At 43.6% G+C, this 17,713-nt stretch overlaps 1 protein-coding gene across 1 annotated transcript in view; it reads right to left on the bottom strand.

Annotated features, from left to right (window-relative positions):
* Positions 1–17,713, bottom strand: part of PIK3CD (phosphatidylinositol-4,5-bisphosphate 3-kinase catalytic subunit delta) — a 75,950-nt gene that overhangs the window by 48,437 nt on the left and 9,800 nt on the right. The window contains exons 2-3 of the mRNA XM_032962238.2: positions 8,789–8,976; positions 5,336–5,564 (exon numbers count right to left, since the gene is read on the bottom strand). Of these exons, the coding sequence (XP_032818129.1) occupies positions 5,336–5,564; positions 8,789–8,929 (370 nt within the window). The 5' untranslated portion in view covers positions 8,930–8,976. The remainder of the gene's footprint in view (positions 1–5,335; positions 5,565–8,788; positions 8,977–17,713) is intronic.

Here is a 17,713-nt window from a genome sequence, read left to right as displayed (position 1 = left end):
TGAAGTCGTCCGATAAACGGGTCACCGCACCACTTTGCACTCTACTCAGAATTAAACAACACGAAAACAGGACCTACGTCACATGACACTCCGGCAACTCCCACGTGCAAAATTCCCGTGCCAGCCACTGAGCTCGAGTGCCAATGTGTGTATCCGAACGAGCAATTAATTACAAGATAACTACAGCGTAGGCTTTCTTATTGTGTGTGTGTGCGGTCATGCTGTGTAGCAGTTCCGATGAGTTTTCAGGTTGTGACGCGTCGTTAGGAGTGATGTCTGATGATACGCGCGACACATTCTGGTGGCTTCTTCAGGAAACTTTGTAAACATGTTGTTGCGTAACGATGACCCACCTCATTTGATACAACTGTTTCATGTAAGTGACGAGATCGGTTAAAAAGTGTTTAGTTTTTACAAGTGTATATTTTGGCTGCTTCATGTTATTTTACATGTTGCGTTAACCTGTACCGACTAGGACATCCGACATCTCACTTCTTCGGGAACTGAACTGCTCAGTTCCTCAAGAAGCCTCACAGCACGTGGAGTTGAAATGTCTCTTATCATGCCAAATGACACGTGATGGAACCCAAAAAACACATTGGAGAGCTAATTAATGAAGATGTATTTTGACAGCAAAACTGAGAATGCTCACACAAGCTCTAATAGATGTTTGGACGTTGCAGTTGAGTGAAGTTAATAAGTTTAAATCGACAAAATCAAAGAAAATCGATTAGATTTTTGTTCTTTTTAAACAAGACTTTAATTGCACCAAGAAACACACCGCGGTGAAGGTAACAGAATGCTTCAGGACTTAACATTGAACTATCTTGGCCACGTACACGACTAAGGTGTATTCAATGTAATTTAGATAATGTTGTCCATCAAAACAATCTCTTAATACTGGATATACCCAGTTGACTGTTAATAGTGGCATACGGAGAGTCTCCAGGTCATTCATTCATTTTCGTCCGTGCTGCGTTTTAGTTACCTGACCATAATAAATGTCAATGTATACGAATGGTTGAATGTCTGGAATACGTTTTTAAACAAGTGTATTTATTTACAATGAAACAAACGGTTTCAAATATTACGGAATGAATGTATTAAATTGTAATTGTTGACCTATCCAATCCCCACTGACCAGTATGGTGAAGCACGGTAAAAAAAAATCCCAATAACCGATATATGGCAGTGTAGTTGTAAATGTAATGGTTTGTCAAGTAACAAATCAAACTGGAATCACCATGGGGGTTGAACGTTCTCTTGTCACTGCGTGCCAACTGGTTTGAACGTCACTCGAACCGACTGGGTTCGCTTATCGATAAAAATGATAATGGCACAACAACTATTCATTGCGACAAGGTAGATGATGTGGTGTTTGTACCTAGTGACAACATCTGCAGCCGTGCAAGATCTAAGGGCTGGGGGGGGGGGACATGTGAGCATTCCAACCCCCCCACCCCCCCAAAACCGAAAACACTGATATTCTATCTTAATTTTTGCCAAAGGAAACAGACTAATTAGTATTTTTATAAATTTCGGACCATTGTTTTCAATCTCAAAATGTCTGGGCCACAGCCCTCGCCTCAACCATGCAAAGCTTCTAGATCCACCTCTTAATCTGCAGCCAAGCGAACACACCCCTCCCGCAGACTACCGTGAATGTGTGAACTCACCTGACCTTACCCTGTGATTTTAATACGTTCAACCGGGGTTTATGATCTCCCATGTTCTTACACGACCTTTGGAGCCTACGCATGTGGGCACCACGTGGTGCATCAGTGGCCAGACCCAGCACTGTAACACCATCGATCGCACAACCACGTCTCTCTGCCACCCCTACTTTGACTTCTACAAGGATCATTGTCACCACTTTCACCACTGCCAGTCTCTACGGATGCCTAGATAACCACTCAAGAGTGGAGAGGAGGACTGACAGCAAAGGTTAGACAGCAATTACTCTCCAAGTAATCCTATAGGACAGCACTGTATTGCGCAAGATAATATCATCTCTCACAAATGTTTTAATTGTTCAAAGTCTACTGCCAAGATATTCATCCACGAAGTGGTCTGGAAAGCTAAAATGACGTAAAAAATCTGTGTAGATTTGTGTGCGTGAGCATGCGTGAGTGCGCGCGCATATTCATAGATACGTTGTGTATCAAGATAACGTGTACTCGTACAGCCCTTTTGTCAATCCACTGTTGGATGAGGGCCTCCCCATGCCTTTCAGTCATGTGGGTTGTTTGACCACACTTCACCACACTGGTCAGCACAGACCAATGAAAGGGGTGCCCAGGACCATTTCAAACGTAACTCGCCACTGATGTTAGCCTTGGCCTGGAATCACACTTGGGTCGCCGGGTTAACAGCGCAAATCACTAACCACTGCGGCACTGCTGTACCCAATCATTATGTGACGCCGTGCTATTTTAATAGATAGGTAATTAGATTTTACAGTTGAGACGTACATTTTCATACAGAATGTGGGTCTTGCTAGTTCATGCAACGGGGCCTAAACAAACAAAAAAATACCACCGAATTGCTTGACAGCAATCGCACGTAAGTTATACAACAGGGCATGTGAATATGTTAAAATGTATACATCCAGCATGCGAACGCGTTGGGCAAAACCGATCCATCACAGTCGCCCACTATTTCAGTGCACTGTGGCGATACCATTACACGTGAGTGCAAGTCGTGTGCACTTATGGAGGCATTCCGACACCGGGTCCTGAAACGGAGCATATGCACACTGCTGCCTTGGCCGCATTAACAATGTCGCTCGGGCAACGGTTAGAATCGCACTCGGTGTTTTGATTACCATCTCCAAAAGGTCGTGCGAACCCAGGGGAAAAACAACGCATTCATCCAAGTGCATAATTGTTCGCGTTGATCAGCCTCTTAACAATTCACACTGCGAGCCTGGTGCGACACTTCAACAAGTGCTGTGATAAACCGCACAAAAATACATGCTCACTAGCTGCCCATAAACAAGCGCTCAGGGTCTGCCAATAATTTAAAATTACTGGCTCTATGAAAAGCTAATGCATTACAACTGAGACATTGACTTAACATGTGCTGTATGAATGTAGTGTAGCAGGGAACACGAGTGTAGCGGTTAGCCCGCCGTGCTACAAACCCGGCGACCCGCGTTCAATTCCCGCTCACGGCCAATACTGGTGACAATTATCTGAACCGGACTTCGGCCTGCCCTAGGATGACTTAGCCTAAAATTAGTACCTGGTGTGGTGTGTAAAAAATATCGACACTGGGTAGACAAGGGCGGTCGGGCACGGTACTGGCCCCCCATCCCCTCGTTTGCCGTCCCGGCTTTAATAGGTGCTCGCTAAAAGCACTCGCCCCAACAGTGTGTTAAGGTGATACGGGGGAACTTTGTCTTTGTACGTACACCTGTCCTAAGTGCATACGAGTCGTTGACAAGCCACATGGCCTTGCTGGGCACTACAGCCCGGCCCAAGTGCCATGGCGATGTCACAGTTGCACTGTAATGCATGTGCGTGCATGCGATGTTGCCATATATGATTAGTAAAGCACCCAGCAGCAGATTCTCTACACACCGTGACACCTTTCGCGCAGCGTCGTCGCTCAAGGTCGTGATGTTACTACCGCCAATGCCATGGATGCCACCACATCTCGTTATCGCTTCCTTCCTTCTGCTAGATTGCACAGCTGTTGTAAAGTCCACATCCCTGCTCCAAGGTCTGCTCTTACAGTATAAGGCCATCTGGATTTACGTTTTCCCCTTGGTCGCCGACCTCTGGGTGCCTCTCAAATGCCTCTCTTGGTAACCTGCCCTCCTCCATCCTGCATATTTTGTCCCACCAAATGCAACCTACCCTTCCCCTTCTTATATATACAATACTTTCCTGCCACATTTTATTCCGAAGCTCAAGTTATTTTCCCTATTCTACAATGAAATTCCTAGCATCCTTCAAATACACATGTGTTCAAGGACCAGCAGCTTTTCTAGCTGCTTAATTAAAGTGCAGCTCTATGACCCATACATTAAGAAACTTTGGACTGAATGTAAGTTAAAAAAACAAACTGAAACCAACACTTAGCATTTAAAGGAGTCCAGACACATATGGCATTAACAAGGAAAGTTATCATTAACAATATAAACCATATTCTTGGTTCTTTCGGTAAAGTCACGTAGAAGGGAAACAATAAAATAATACAAATATTTAAAAAATTTCAGCAAGAAAATTTTCTTGCTGAAAATGTTCTTGCTGTGGTTTTCACACCTGATGATGATTGCTTGTGTTGCAGTCGAAACGTCGTGAGAATTTTATTGTTTTATATTTTTATTATTTTATTGTTTCCCTTCTACGTGACTTTACCGAAAGAACCAAGAATATAAATCCCTGCAGTCACGAAAGCTTTAAATAAAAAATATAAACCATTTTTGAAGAGTAAAGTGATATTTTAATTTAAACAATAAGTGCTCACGTTGCACTATGGGTCAAACAGCTAACCTTTAACAATGAAAAATATATATATATATGACCTTTCAATATAGGTGCATGTGGAGGACACTCGGGATTTTAAAAAAGACCGTGTAAGCAACTTGCAAGTTCAGGAGTGTGTATGTGGCAAGAAAAAAAGTTGTATATTATCATAAATATTAGTGGCAGATATGGAGGATGGACGAGGTCACCACTAGAGGGAATGCAGTGACACTCATAGGTTGCTCACCAAGGTCAAGACCAGACACCCAGCTTGTTGGAACATTGTAAGAACGGACCAAGGAGGTTAGGAGATGTCAACACCTACAGGATCTTCTAGAAGGAAGACAGCAATGGCGATGTGTGGTTGACATCAACAGCACTGGCTGTGGTGAGCTCTCGATAACAAGAGACATGCTTCCCCCCTCGTTAAGCCCTTCCATGCCGATCTCGGGTTTTCGCTTGCGGAGTTTCCATTCCCCCCTTGTACTGTGACCAGTGCTTTTTACTGGGCTCGTGTTGAGTCGTAATAATATATTTTTAACACAAGACACATGCACCACTGTGGCAATCAGGCTGCTCAAAAGTCGTGAGCGCTGAGCTGGCACTACCACGAGCACCTGGGTTCAATGCTGGAACACTAACACACTGGGAGAGAGTGTAGCAGGAACGTATATACATGCAGAACTTCTTTCGCACCATGCGTAGCGAACCGTGGATAATCGGAGGTATGAACGTGATGGGTACAAGTGGGATAATGGGAGGTAAGAAGGTGGAACGCAGCGGCGCACTGGCACACACACACACACGCGGAGAGCGAGGCAGCGGCGAGAGAGCGGGGGGGGGCGGAGGGGGAGAGGGCTCACCGCGGCCGATGAGAACGGAGATCTGCGAGTTCTGGAGCCGCTCGACGCGGTCGCCCTCCCGCAGCACGAGGCGTAGCATGGGGAAGCATGGCCGCACGTCGCAGAGGCGGCGGCTCTCCTCCTCCAGCTCCTCCTGCTCCGCCGCCTGGTTGATGCACGTGAACACGTAGGCCTCGGGCTCGTTGAGCAGCGAGAAGAGCGGGTACAACTTGGCCTGGACCCACACGAGCTGTAAGCCATGAAGCGGAGGAAACAACAACAGCAGCAGCAGCAGCAACAACAACAGAATGAGTGATCAGTTGGAACAACGCTAGCCGCGCCAGGACAAGTGCCATGCCAGCCCAGCACGGCTCAGAAGGCGCCAGGTTGTTTTTCCACTGCAAAAGCTGAGCCGAGCCACTGACACCACACGCAGTGAACGGATGTATATGACGTCGTGTCGCTGTATCCTCATGGCTTACCGACTCATGTCACGCGCAATGATCACATCATTAGCACCACCCCTGGCACTGCCTGGCCTTGAGCCAGATAACAATGTCTTGTGAGGACAGTGTATCATAGTTTGGTTCTGACTCGGAAAAGCAAATCGCCAGTGGAAAACCACCTTGAACCGTGAGGGACTCGTGCTGGCTTGGCTAAGATGTGACAATGGAATGTGGATACTAGTGTAGGTGTATGAGCGTTCACAGGCACTGGATGGGACGCTGGCCTATGGTGTGTTGAGTCTCGGCTCCAGCTGAATATTTAAAGGTAATGTTGGAGGGCCTCCTCCCACACCCACGTAGATCGTGGAGGTCATTTGACCTGAAATCCCCACGCTGTTTAGTGAAGGTTGGTGAAGAAAGCGAGCAGAGTTGTGGGAGTGGAGAAGTGCAGTATACACATAGAAGTAGAGTACAACAATAGATTGTGTTGCATTGCCCTCTGCTGCCCACAACATGGTGCAGGAGCAGTCTATAATGCATATCTTATGCATGATGGTTGCCCATCCAAGCGACTTCATCCTGCATAGCTTCCTAGACCAGATAAGACTGGCTGATTTGGTTATGTACATTGGTAAATGGGTAAATAAAGCGTCGCTTTGTGTTTTTCAACAGTTGCCGAAGCAAGATTCATCTGTAAGAGTGTTGCTTAAAGATCCTCTCCAATACAATTTGCATCATAAAGCATCCCCATTGTGATATTAAGAGGCTGTACAAATGTGGGAGGGCAGATCTCGGAAGGCAAAGTGTTTTAGAGAAGGGTTATTTTTAGACGAAGGAGAAAAGTAGGAGTGATGATGATGATTATGATGACGTATTTTCCAGGATGTGTTAGCGCATATTGAAGTCAGGCGTCTTCGATAGAGTTGCAATTATTAGGAAGCTGATGTGAAATATTGTTTGTCTTAAAAAAATAAACCACGTTGTCGGTGTCAGGCACTGGTCAAAGCCTCACACCCAAGCTGGCACAACTATGAGCAGCACAACAACGACACAGTGAAAACAATCCACTGCGGTCTGGTGTTAAATATGCAGGTATTAAAGCCATTAAAGCATCAACTTGACTCATGAACTTAACTTGAACAAACGACAAGTCTGAATAATTATACTGTGCAAAATAAATGTTACTTTATTATTATTGCACGTGTTTACCCAAGAAAGCCTCAGAGTGTCGAGGCTTTGTTCAGGAGGGTCCCACAATGGGACATTTGGCCAATATCATGAATGAGTGTTTGGATTCATACGTGGGGAAGATAAAAAACAAGAGTATATGGAGAAAATCCATACCTCAAAACTCCGCACGGATTAAAAAAATCCACTGCTATACTGCCATCTCCTGGCCACCTCATAGCAAAAGCCTGTAATGCCTCTAGGTAGCCACCAATCCACATACCAACCAGGCACGATCCTGTTTAGCTTCCAAGATGGGGTGCATTCAGGGTGATTTGGTCATCAGCAGTGTTACCCACTTATATGACACTCAGGTGAATCAATGCAGCAAATGGGAGAGAGATATTGGCTTTGTAACTATAGCGCTGGAGAAGACATTTGTTTTTTTTTATCCCATGGACAGCAAAAAGAACCAGCAAGAGTGTTTCCCAAAAGACTGGTGAAAAGGCTAGATCATACACTATAATAAAAAGATGGAAGCTGAAGTATATTTGGACACACACATGGCTGGAGGTGTGATGGGGAAAACTGGAAAAAAAGTTGATGACATTTGGTAAAGAGAGAACAAGAAGCACGGCTAGACAGAGACTAAGATGGACGGATCGTAAGCTAATTTTACCGGGAGGACAAGAGTACACCGTCGCTTATCCGACTCGCTGGAGACTGAACGTATAAGAGGATATGAGCAAAGGTCATACAGTGAAACCTTGGATTGCGAGTAACTTGGTCTGCGAGTTTTTTTGCAAGGCGAGCAGATTTTTTAAAATAAATAATAATTTGATAAACGAGCGATGTCTTGCAATACGAGCAGTACGTACAGTATACGCTTTGTCTGCCGAGCGTCACGTGATCACAACTGAGCCAATGGTTCTTCTCTCTCTCTCGCTGCGGGATTGTGGGTAATCATCTCCCATGCTCGGTCTCAGTCGGCGTGCCTCACTCGTATAGTCAACATCCGTGCAAGCGTATACAATAAAACTACAGTATAGTGTTGTGACTACGTGTGTGTGCGTAAAGCATTTTTTTTTTATTTTGTGTCCAAGTGTAGTGACTGTTCTTTAGTAACTGTACTGCAAGTGAAAGTCATCCTACACAATAACCCTCCTCCTCCTCTCCTCTCTCTCGTCTCCCTCACACCAGCCACGATTAATAAAATGTAATTAATACATTTTATTACTTTATATTAAATTTAAATAATAAAAAATATAAAAAGGTATTTTGCATTAATCATTTTTATATGAATACAGTATTTTTGGGTTGTGGAACGAATCATGAGCTTCCATGATTTCTTATGGGGAAATTCGCTTTGATATACGAGTGCTTTGGATTACGAGCACGTTTCCGGAACGAATTATGCTCGCAATCCAAGGTTTCACTGTATTTGTGAACGTCTATAAAATGACAGTTACACCACCGTGCACAAATAGGCGACTAGACACAAGTAAAACGCAAACTACTGTACACGTGGGCAATTGCTTTGTCATATGCGATGTTAATGATACATTCACGTTTGTGAAAATGTGGATTTGTAAACGTCTACAGGAAATGACAGTTGTACCATTCACAAATTCTGAGAATTTATTTGATGAGAGAGGATATGACGGTAGCATATGAGAAGCCGCATTGTACACCGATGTTATATAAAATCCAAAAATTGACGAGTGGAGGAGCTTCACCATCAAGCTGACAAATACTAAGTAATGAGTATAACGAAAGACACACAGACATAGACAGAAAGTAAAGAGATGGCTGTGAGAGATTACCACAGTGCTAACAATGCTGCCCGTGGGTTTCGCCTCACCCGCTTGATGTTGCCGATGGTGGCATCTCGAGGCACGCTGTGCGTGAAGAAAATCCCCGTCGGCAGCAGGAAATCCACCAAAACGTCGCTGTTATCGCTTGCCGTCCACTGATCAAACGTGTAGTCAACTCCCGGGGGCATCTTGGATGGCACGAAGGCACCCCCAGTGCTGTCAGCTCACCGCCGCCCTAGGAGGAGGGAAAACATCGGTGTGGCATGTCACGCTCATTTCAGTCCCTCCGCTATCTGTCGCGAACGGCAAATGACAACACGGTAAAAATACCCAACTGCACTACATGATGTCCTCCTACGAGAGCTGCGATAGCGACCGACCGGGAGATTAGGACGTCAAAACGTCCCGCGGGAAAACACAGATCAGTCGGCGAGACCTTTTCAAGCGGGGACGGATTTTACTTTGCAGAGACGATACTTGGGGGAGATACGCATCCGGAGGGTATTTTACCCGTCACTAACCAAGCGTTTGTCAACGCTCCAGTTATTTAGTCTGCGGTCTGAGGAAGTCGGTCGTTGTCGATTGCTGACAGGACCCTCCCCAAGAGTAGCAGCTGATGCGGTCGCACATGTCACATCCCAGGACACACGCTAATTAAAAACATTAAAATAGCGCGCATGAACAGCACGGTGCATTACAAACAACAATTACTAATACACAGAGAGACTCGAACTCATTCTTAAAAAGCTTCTCTTCTTTTTCCACACCACCCTTCAGGCGGTGTGACACGCGCCGCTATATATTTGCGGAGAGCGCTGCTCTATATTTTCGGGAGCGGCGGTTTATCGCACCGCGCTGCAAACCTGGTCGCCAGAGTTCGATTTCCAGCCTTGACTGACGTCGGCGGCGAGTGATATCTGAACCAGCCCTGAGCAGCCACTTTCACCAATCCGGACTAACCCAGTGTAAAGGTATGGTAGTTAGAACCCCATCTAACCGCTGGATTTATAAAACGGGCTGTAATTTCTAATTACAGTTATTGTTGCAATATTTTACGTGAATGAAACCTTCTGCATTTGTGGAAATCCGATCAGGACAGAATGGTCTGCTCTTCTGAAGAATTGCGTGCAATGCCTTGCACGCGTGGTACAAGGAAGCTGGAGGGATAGCAGGCTTCCCTTCCCTACCAAAAGGATGCCGCACTTCTGTTTTATGGGGCTTTTCTGCTGAAGATGCGGATAAGCCAGACAGAAACACTCAGTTTACGGTTTAAGTGGCATTAAGCTCAGAGCAACATAGGCCAACAATTGACCCTGTTTCTCTGTACAATGGGCTGTGTGTATACACTGGGAATGTAACAGCAATTGCAAACACAGCCCTACTATGATGTGTTTTTGGGTACAGCACAACCACAAAAAATGTACGCAGTGATTACGTAGACTTATTGTACAGAAGAATGGCAGGTTCGATGGCACATTCTTGGTAAATGAAATCCCCAATATGATCAATATTACCGGCGATGATATTTATTTTTTATGCTTAAGCCAAACAAAACCTAACTTCGCTACAATTAATATGGAAAAATGTACAAAAACATTAAAGCTATAAGAACAAGTAGCAATTGTTTTCAATGTTGAAATAAATACCCCAGCCAGGCTCTTAATGAAATATTTGCACTGTTATTTAAGAACAGAAAAACACACGATGTCATCGTAATTTTTTTCTTGTTTTCAATGAATAATACCCTGTTCAATTTGTGAGAGAGAAAAAATCCAGTCACAAAATGACACTATTATACAAATGTAAGTAATAATCAACTCCCAGATGTCACCTTGCATGGGTAAACATAGAGCCTATGATTTATTAATACGTATTAAATTCGGCTTACTTATAGCCTTCACCAACCCGCACCGACCACAATGGTAGAGTACGGTCAAATAATCCCCGTGACCCGTGGCTTGGAAGCAACTCATCCAGCAGTAGAGTTACCAAAGCACTGTACATCTACTATACCTATAGCACTGCTCTGGTAGTACAGTACTGTAACATTGGAACGCATATACTCTCTAGATGTTCAGGCCTGCAAAGCCATATCGACTAACCAAGCAAAATATATTCTGATGCGAACGATGCATCCATCGAAAATGTCCTTGTGAGAAAGCATGACTGCCATTTTATGCAAAATAATGATGTATTACTGCAAATCAGGAGAACATAGCTGCACGACTCCAAAAACCCCAAAAGAATAACACAGTAAAACCAGGCAAAAATTATTGACTCCTCAATAGAATCATGACCCTGAATGGTGACTATTGATCACATCGATAGGAAAAGTCGCACGCCTAATATATACGCATACCTTTACGTAAACAACGTTATAAATGCATACGCGTGCACCTGGAACTAATACCTTAAAATGCATCAGTCGCGAGTACTATCTGAACAGGATCTCTACACCTTCACCTTCACTAATCTGTACTGATGAACATGGTGAAGTTATCCTGGAGAAATCCGATGAGCTATGAAGCACGTTTACACAAATGTCCAGTAGTAGTCACAGATGTCCAAATAACCGACATAGCCCTTCCTCCCGCAGTGGATTACAAAGGGCTGTGAATTATTCTTATCACATTGAAATATGCAGTGTATTCTGCCGTGGTGTAACGGTTAGCGCGCTGGATTTGCAATTTAGACATCGTCAGTTTCTATCTCCCGGCGGCGCAGCAGTTTAAACAATGAGCAAGTTCCTTACTTAAATTCCCCTGCTTCTGTCCACCCAGCAGTCCGAGTCAATCAGCAGGTTACTGCAGTGGGGTGAATTGTGGGTACTCCTACCTCTTCCTAGACATCTGGCTGGCATGGAATGAGGCCAAACACTCTCAACAGGGGTTCTTTCTAGTTTCCTCCCGTTGAAGCCCTTACAGGGCTGCACTTTTACCTTTTTTTCCATGTATTGTAAAGTGGAAGGAGAGTTCAGTTGGTAGATTAGGGGTTTCAGAATTGCACGTTTAAGAGTTCAAATACCCACCGGAATCACAACCAAAACTATAATCTCTCTTCAGCCAGCAAAAACGTACAAATATCACTGTGCCAAGCAAGCACTGAACTATGTCAGCAGTGGCTTTCTTCAAGAAATACTGGTTCCGATTATGACAACATGCAATTAAATCACTGGCTCAGGATCACCATCGAAGATAAGGACCGATCAAAGGAACATGGGAGGAACTTTAACTGTTTTAAGGTACAACCCTTTGTAAATCCAATGCTGTATGAAGGCCTACCGACGACATGTCATGGGGGTGGTTTGACCATACTTCACCATCCTGGTTCAGTGCAGGTTGGGAAAGCAGTGACCTGGAGCTAGTTCAGATATAACTCAAAACTGGAGTTTTAGCCGTGGCCGGGAATCCAAGTCGGGTAGCCGACTTCGTAGTACGGTGTGCTTACCACTGCACGATCGCTGCTTCACCCCCCAATTATTATTTTTACACATGTGGGTACGCTCCACGCAATCACCCTCCCACGCCGGGTTGGTGAATAATTTGCCTATTAACCGATCATCTTTCCACAATTCTATTAATTGTCATAAGCCGAGGTCACAACTTTTTTTTTTCCCACCGTCTCGTTTGCGTCGTCCGCCTTTTTGTTGGCTTTGCCTTGTCCTGGGTTTGTTCCCTTAGTCTAAAAAGTGCAATACATTTTTTTTTGTTTCCGCTTTACATTCATTGAACACAACTGATTCTTAGACACACGATTTAATGCGTGTACCATGAGAGTAGGAATCGACTTTTAATCAATAAAATGATTCATCACACCTCCCTATTAAACACATCAGTTCACAGTAGACCGTTGTATGTGTTGGGCAGCAGAGATAACCACAGAAAATCCATTGCTTTACTGTACTTCTATATTCCCACATCACTACCTGACCACCCGCCTTCATAAACCCACACCGACTAGCGTGAAGGTCAATAATCCCACATGACCCTCGATGACACGGGGAGGGACCTCACGACAAGAGTGGCATGACAAAGAATTGTACATGTACACACACACACATGTGTACACTTACACATGTAAATAAGGTTGTGCACGCTTGTAACCCGGTGCTATCCGGACAGAGTTATTGGAATGCACAGGTGAATGTACCCCACTTGAACATTAGCAGGTGGCCTATGGAAGGTGGCGCAGTTGGTGAATTGTGTACTTTTTGTGTAGATTTATGAGTGTTTTTCTCCCAACTTGTACGCATTGGCTTTCTCCGTTCACCCCCCCGCCTTCCCCCTCCCCATGCAAAAATAACCAATTAAAAACTAGCCAAACACTCGAAGCAGTGGCAGAACATTCTTGTTGATGTGAGAATGTATGTACGTTGAACTTCTATCGCACCGTACGTAGCCAACCGTGCTAATAGGTTTATGTCACTGTTATTACGAAAATACCGAGCTAACTTGCACATGAACCTAACTTTTTCTGGTGCCTCTTACTCTCAATACTTACACTGTTTTTTTTGTGTGCGTTTCATTCACGACCATTATATACCTCGTTTGATAATTGTGCAATATTCCGTAAGGACCCTGTGGTCATCATTCTCTGCAATATCGGTTTTTTTTGTCTTTGTTTTGTTGTTGCTGTGATCACTAACCACGGATCTCTCTTGTAAAATAGCCGGGCAACTGGCTAAACGAAATCATCCATGTAACAAATAAAATGAACTCAAACTAAAATAAATGTCACGGGTAATCAAATAATTATTGTCCCTACTACTCGTAAATGTATATTTAGTGCATATGTATATGTAGGTAATGTGCTTATTAAACTACTCAAAATAGAACTGTGTTTAAAAAGGACACATCCTGTTGTTACTGTAAAGTCTGCTTTTACTATAAGAACGTTTGACTTCCTCTCTGCGCGCCCTGCACTTACAAGAAATGTATTGCGAGACTAAAGAGTGCAAATAAGAGAGAAAAAAAAACACTTCCTTGCATTAGTTGACACCGTCGTCCAAGAAACCACACTTCTGACCAATTGCCAGATTGCCGCGGCACGATACAGGGCCCGGTGTAAACGCGCACAAGAGCGAAAGCGAGCCTTTTCCGCATTTTACTATATTTAAAACGCGCGGACGGAGAAATTGCAGGCAGGCAAGCAATGCTTGCACCGCAAACGAAAACTGCAATGACCATTTTTTGAATTGGTTAATTGTACTTCAGCAAATACATACTAAATCATACCACAATCCACCACCAGCAGCATAGTGGCAATGTAATTGCTGTAAGATTAAAAGTGTGCATGATGCTAACGTGCACATGTGGTTAGCACCCTCTGTTAAACTCAGTATTTGTATTCTTATTCTTCCTCGTGTCCTGTAATGATTGTAGACCTTTGAATTCTGAAGCGCCTAACATGTGTTAAACATGTTTTTGTAATTGTTCTGTATGTTTAATTATTGTTGTTCCGTATGATAACGATGTAACATCTCATATAAGGTACTCCGTGGGTCTCTCTTGCAAAGCAGACTATGGCTGAATGCAGTGCCGGATTAAGCTAGTGCGGGGCCTGTAGCATATGTTATAAAGGGGCCCTAAATAAAACCACAAATATATATTAAAAAATGTACTTGCATAGTAAAGTAATTGTATATTTTCATTTGCTATACAGCCAGATAATATGACAAATCGCTAACCTTAAACACCCAGTCGTTCATAAAAGTTGAAAGCAGTATAGTATTATAGTAATAGAGCAAGTGCAGAATCACTGAACCGGAATTGATAGCTTGGAAGCATTTAGTGAGGGGCCCTTGAAAGTGTGGGGCCCGTAGCATATGTAGCTACTTTTGTTACTAGGATAATCCGGCACTGGCTGAATGTCACCCACGTCACAAATGAGCTGATAGTCTGAGGAAATAATGAAAGAAAATGTTTAAAATGGACGAAAATACTCTTACTTACACGATGCCATATTCCATAAATATTAATGCAAATGTGACGAATTGATATATTTGCCTTGCTTATTTTTCTATCAATTGCTACAATCTGGGATTGTGACTCGATTCAAGGATCAATACTATTTATGCTTTTACATTGTGCTCATTATAGTGGCTTCCTGTGGCTGGAAGGGTCATGTGAACACATTACATGTAACACATATTGCTTGAAAAATATTGATTCTTACATTTGCAATTTGACACATCTATCTTGACCTTAGAATATATATATTAATCGATTAATCGATTCACAGTTACACAAAGTAATAGCAATTTAAAAAGTGCATGCGTGATGAGATTATAGCAGATGCATTAATTACGCAATTACAGCACCGTAAAGTGTTGGTAAGCAAATTTCAGTGAGTGAAAACAAGGTTGTAATCAGCAATTTGCATTAGTGACATCGTCCAGTTGAGAACTATCAAGAGCTCACATACCAGATAGGGGGGGCAGCTTAGTCCATTACTCATCTGCGGTGTGTAAAATGGGTACCAATGAATGAAGATGCATTTCTTGTTTTGGAGTCAACAGTAGTTTTGCTATGTGTACATTTCCACAACTGCGTGGAAAGTGTCAACAGAGGTAAGTGCCACCCAAAAGCTTGTTTAAGCATGTGAACAATTATATTTAACTCCAGCCATTCTCAATCGACCAATGGATTAAGGCCTCCCCAACCCATTTCAGTAATTGGGGTTTTCCGTTAACCATGCTTCACCACACTGGTCAGTGCATGTTAGTTAAGAATGTAACCGATTCTTAGATCAGATCAAACTCCAAAACACCAGTTGCAAATAATCTACTCTACTGTACAGAGAACGCTGAGTGGAATAAGTTCAGCGCTTCAACTTTGGCACCAGCGAGTAAAATAACAAAGGGGAACAATTTGACGAAAGTTGACCTCTGCCCTTTCATTTGCGACCGCTCAGCACTTCGACACGTCATTTTTCAGGGCAGCATTTTCTCAAACTGCAATCCTCACGGCCTTCCACGCTACACAAGCTCTCGTTGATAACAGGACGGATCGGCGAGCTGTGCGCAACGGGTGGCTGCGTAATTTGCAAACAGAAGGCAAAGATTTGAAACAGGTGAAAAGGCGCACATTGGGGACTGGGTCACCTGCAGGGTAACAGACAGCACACCCGAGCCTACCCCGTTTTACTTGCCTGAATATATTTTTTTCACGACACTACTTTTGCAGTGATGCATAAGCACAAAAGAAATCAACACATTCATGAATATCATATATATTAGACATATGTATAGACATATACGTGACTGCCAATGTTTATGACAATGGCCCTTCTGCTGTGAAAAAGGCCCATTTCTCGAAAACGTCGCATATAATATATATTTTTGTTCCTCTTAAGGCAGTGTTATTCATGAATATGTTGCGTTTTCATTAACGTCCCCTTGGGATTAAAATTGTAATTTCAGCAGCACCGGAGACAGATATAGAGGTCCCACTTTTTTCTTAATTTTTGTTATATGCTGAACCCCCACACCACGCGCCCCCCCCTCCCCCCCCCCGATCTGTGCTGATCTTCCAACAAGGGACAATGTCTGTCAATAATAACCATCCCATGTCTGTGCATAGAGAGGAAAGTTCACGCATTTCCACCAGCCCCTCCACCAGCTTACTCCCCCACCCACCCACCCACTGCACCCGGGCAGTCAACAGATCGGTTTCTGTTCTAACTCGCATGGCTATTCCAACATTGCTTTGTGCGCTCGCGGACGCGCGAACCCGTTGGTATTGCAGCCGAGGTGGAATGCGTAAAATTTCCTGCAGCCTTTATTTGATTTCTTTTTAACAAAAATGTTTTTTTCCTTAAAGCACATTTTCGCCCCTCCCCGCCAACGACACAAGGTTAGAGGAATGCTGTTCGGCTTTATTTTTGAAACTTCCTTTCTCGCGAAAATTGGCAACTTGTCCCAATTTTTTTTTTATTAAATAAATGTGTTTCGTTTGGATGGAGATGACTTAACGTTGTTTTGCGGCTCTGTAAAGGTAAACATTGTTTTTTTTAAACTGAGGTTAAACAAGATTAACGTCTTTTGTTTCTTGCATAACAGCATTAAGTACTTACGAACAAAAGACTTCAAACTGCCTCGAGGCCTATTTGAATGTCCACCTTTACGTAACTACAACAGAATAAGCTTATTTAGCCTAGAAGAGGCTACACTGAACAATTAAGAATTGAACATTTTGCATAGTCTTAATAACTATAATAATTTACATTGCTTTGTCAATCCACTGCAGGATGAAGGACTGTGAAACATATTTCAACATGCTAGTCAGTGCAGCTCCGGGTAATGGGGGGAAGCTCAGGACCAAGTCAGATATCTAGGACTCACCACTGATGGTAGCCGTGTCCAGGAATCAAACTTTCGAGAGCCAGGCATCACTGCGTGGGTGCGCTAACCACTGCGCCACTGCTCCACCCCATTCTTAATATGAACATTCAAACACTCCTTCACCGCTACTCGTACGAATGATTGTTCCTTATGAAAACATTATTCTTTGAAAGCAAACAAAAAAAACCCCTGGAGCAGGCAGAACTCTGGCCATTTAAGGTCAACCAGTAAATTTGACTTTTGCTAGCATGTTTTAGTCATCATATAGCAACCACGTTGGCGAGATGTTAACCACCTCACCTGCTACACCAGATGTCGTGAATTCGATCCCGACCGTGATGCGTGTATATTTGGAGTTTCCATGTTCTCCCCGCGGTCGCGTGGATTTTTATCCTGGTCTTCCAGTTTTTCCCTCCACAATTTAGGATCATGTGTTTAGGGTATTTGGCTGCTATAAATGTCCGCATGATAAGCTACTCCGTTGAGCTTTAATTTGTGGCCAGGTTACTTCTGAACAAGAGCTATATACCTCAGTAGGCCTTGCCTGGTAAAATAAAAAAAAGCTTCGTTCATATATGTGAATTATGTAAGTGCATAGGTTTTCACAGTCGTGATGCATATCTCTCCGATA

The sequence above is a fragment of the Petromyzon marinus genome, chromosome 28, assembly GCF_048934315.1.
Source record: "Petromyzon marinus isolate PM22_M1 ecotype Great Lakes invasive population chromosome 28, UKy_Petmar_22M1.pri1.0, whole genome shotgun sequence".
In the NCBI taxonomy this organism is placed as follows: domain Eukaryota; kingdom Metazoa; phylum Chordata; class Hyperoartia; order Petromyzontiformes; family Petromyzontidae; genus Petromyzon; species Petromyzon marinus.
The sequence above is the reverse complement of the archived record's forward strand: the minus strand, read 5'-3'. Positions and strand labels throughout refer to the sequence as shown.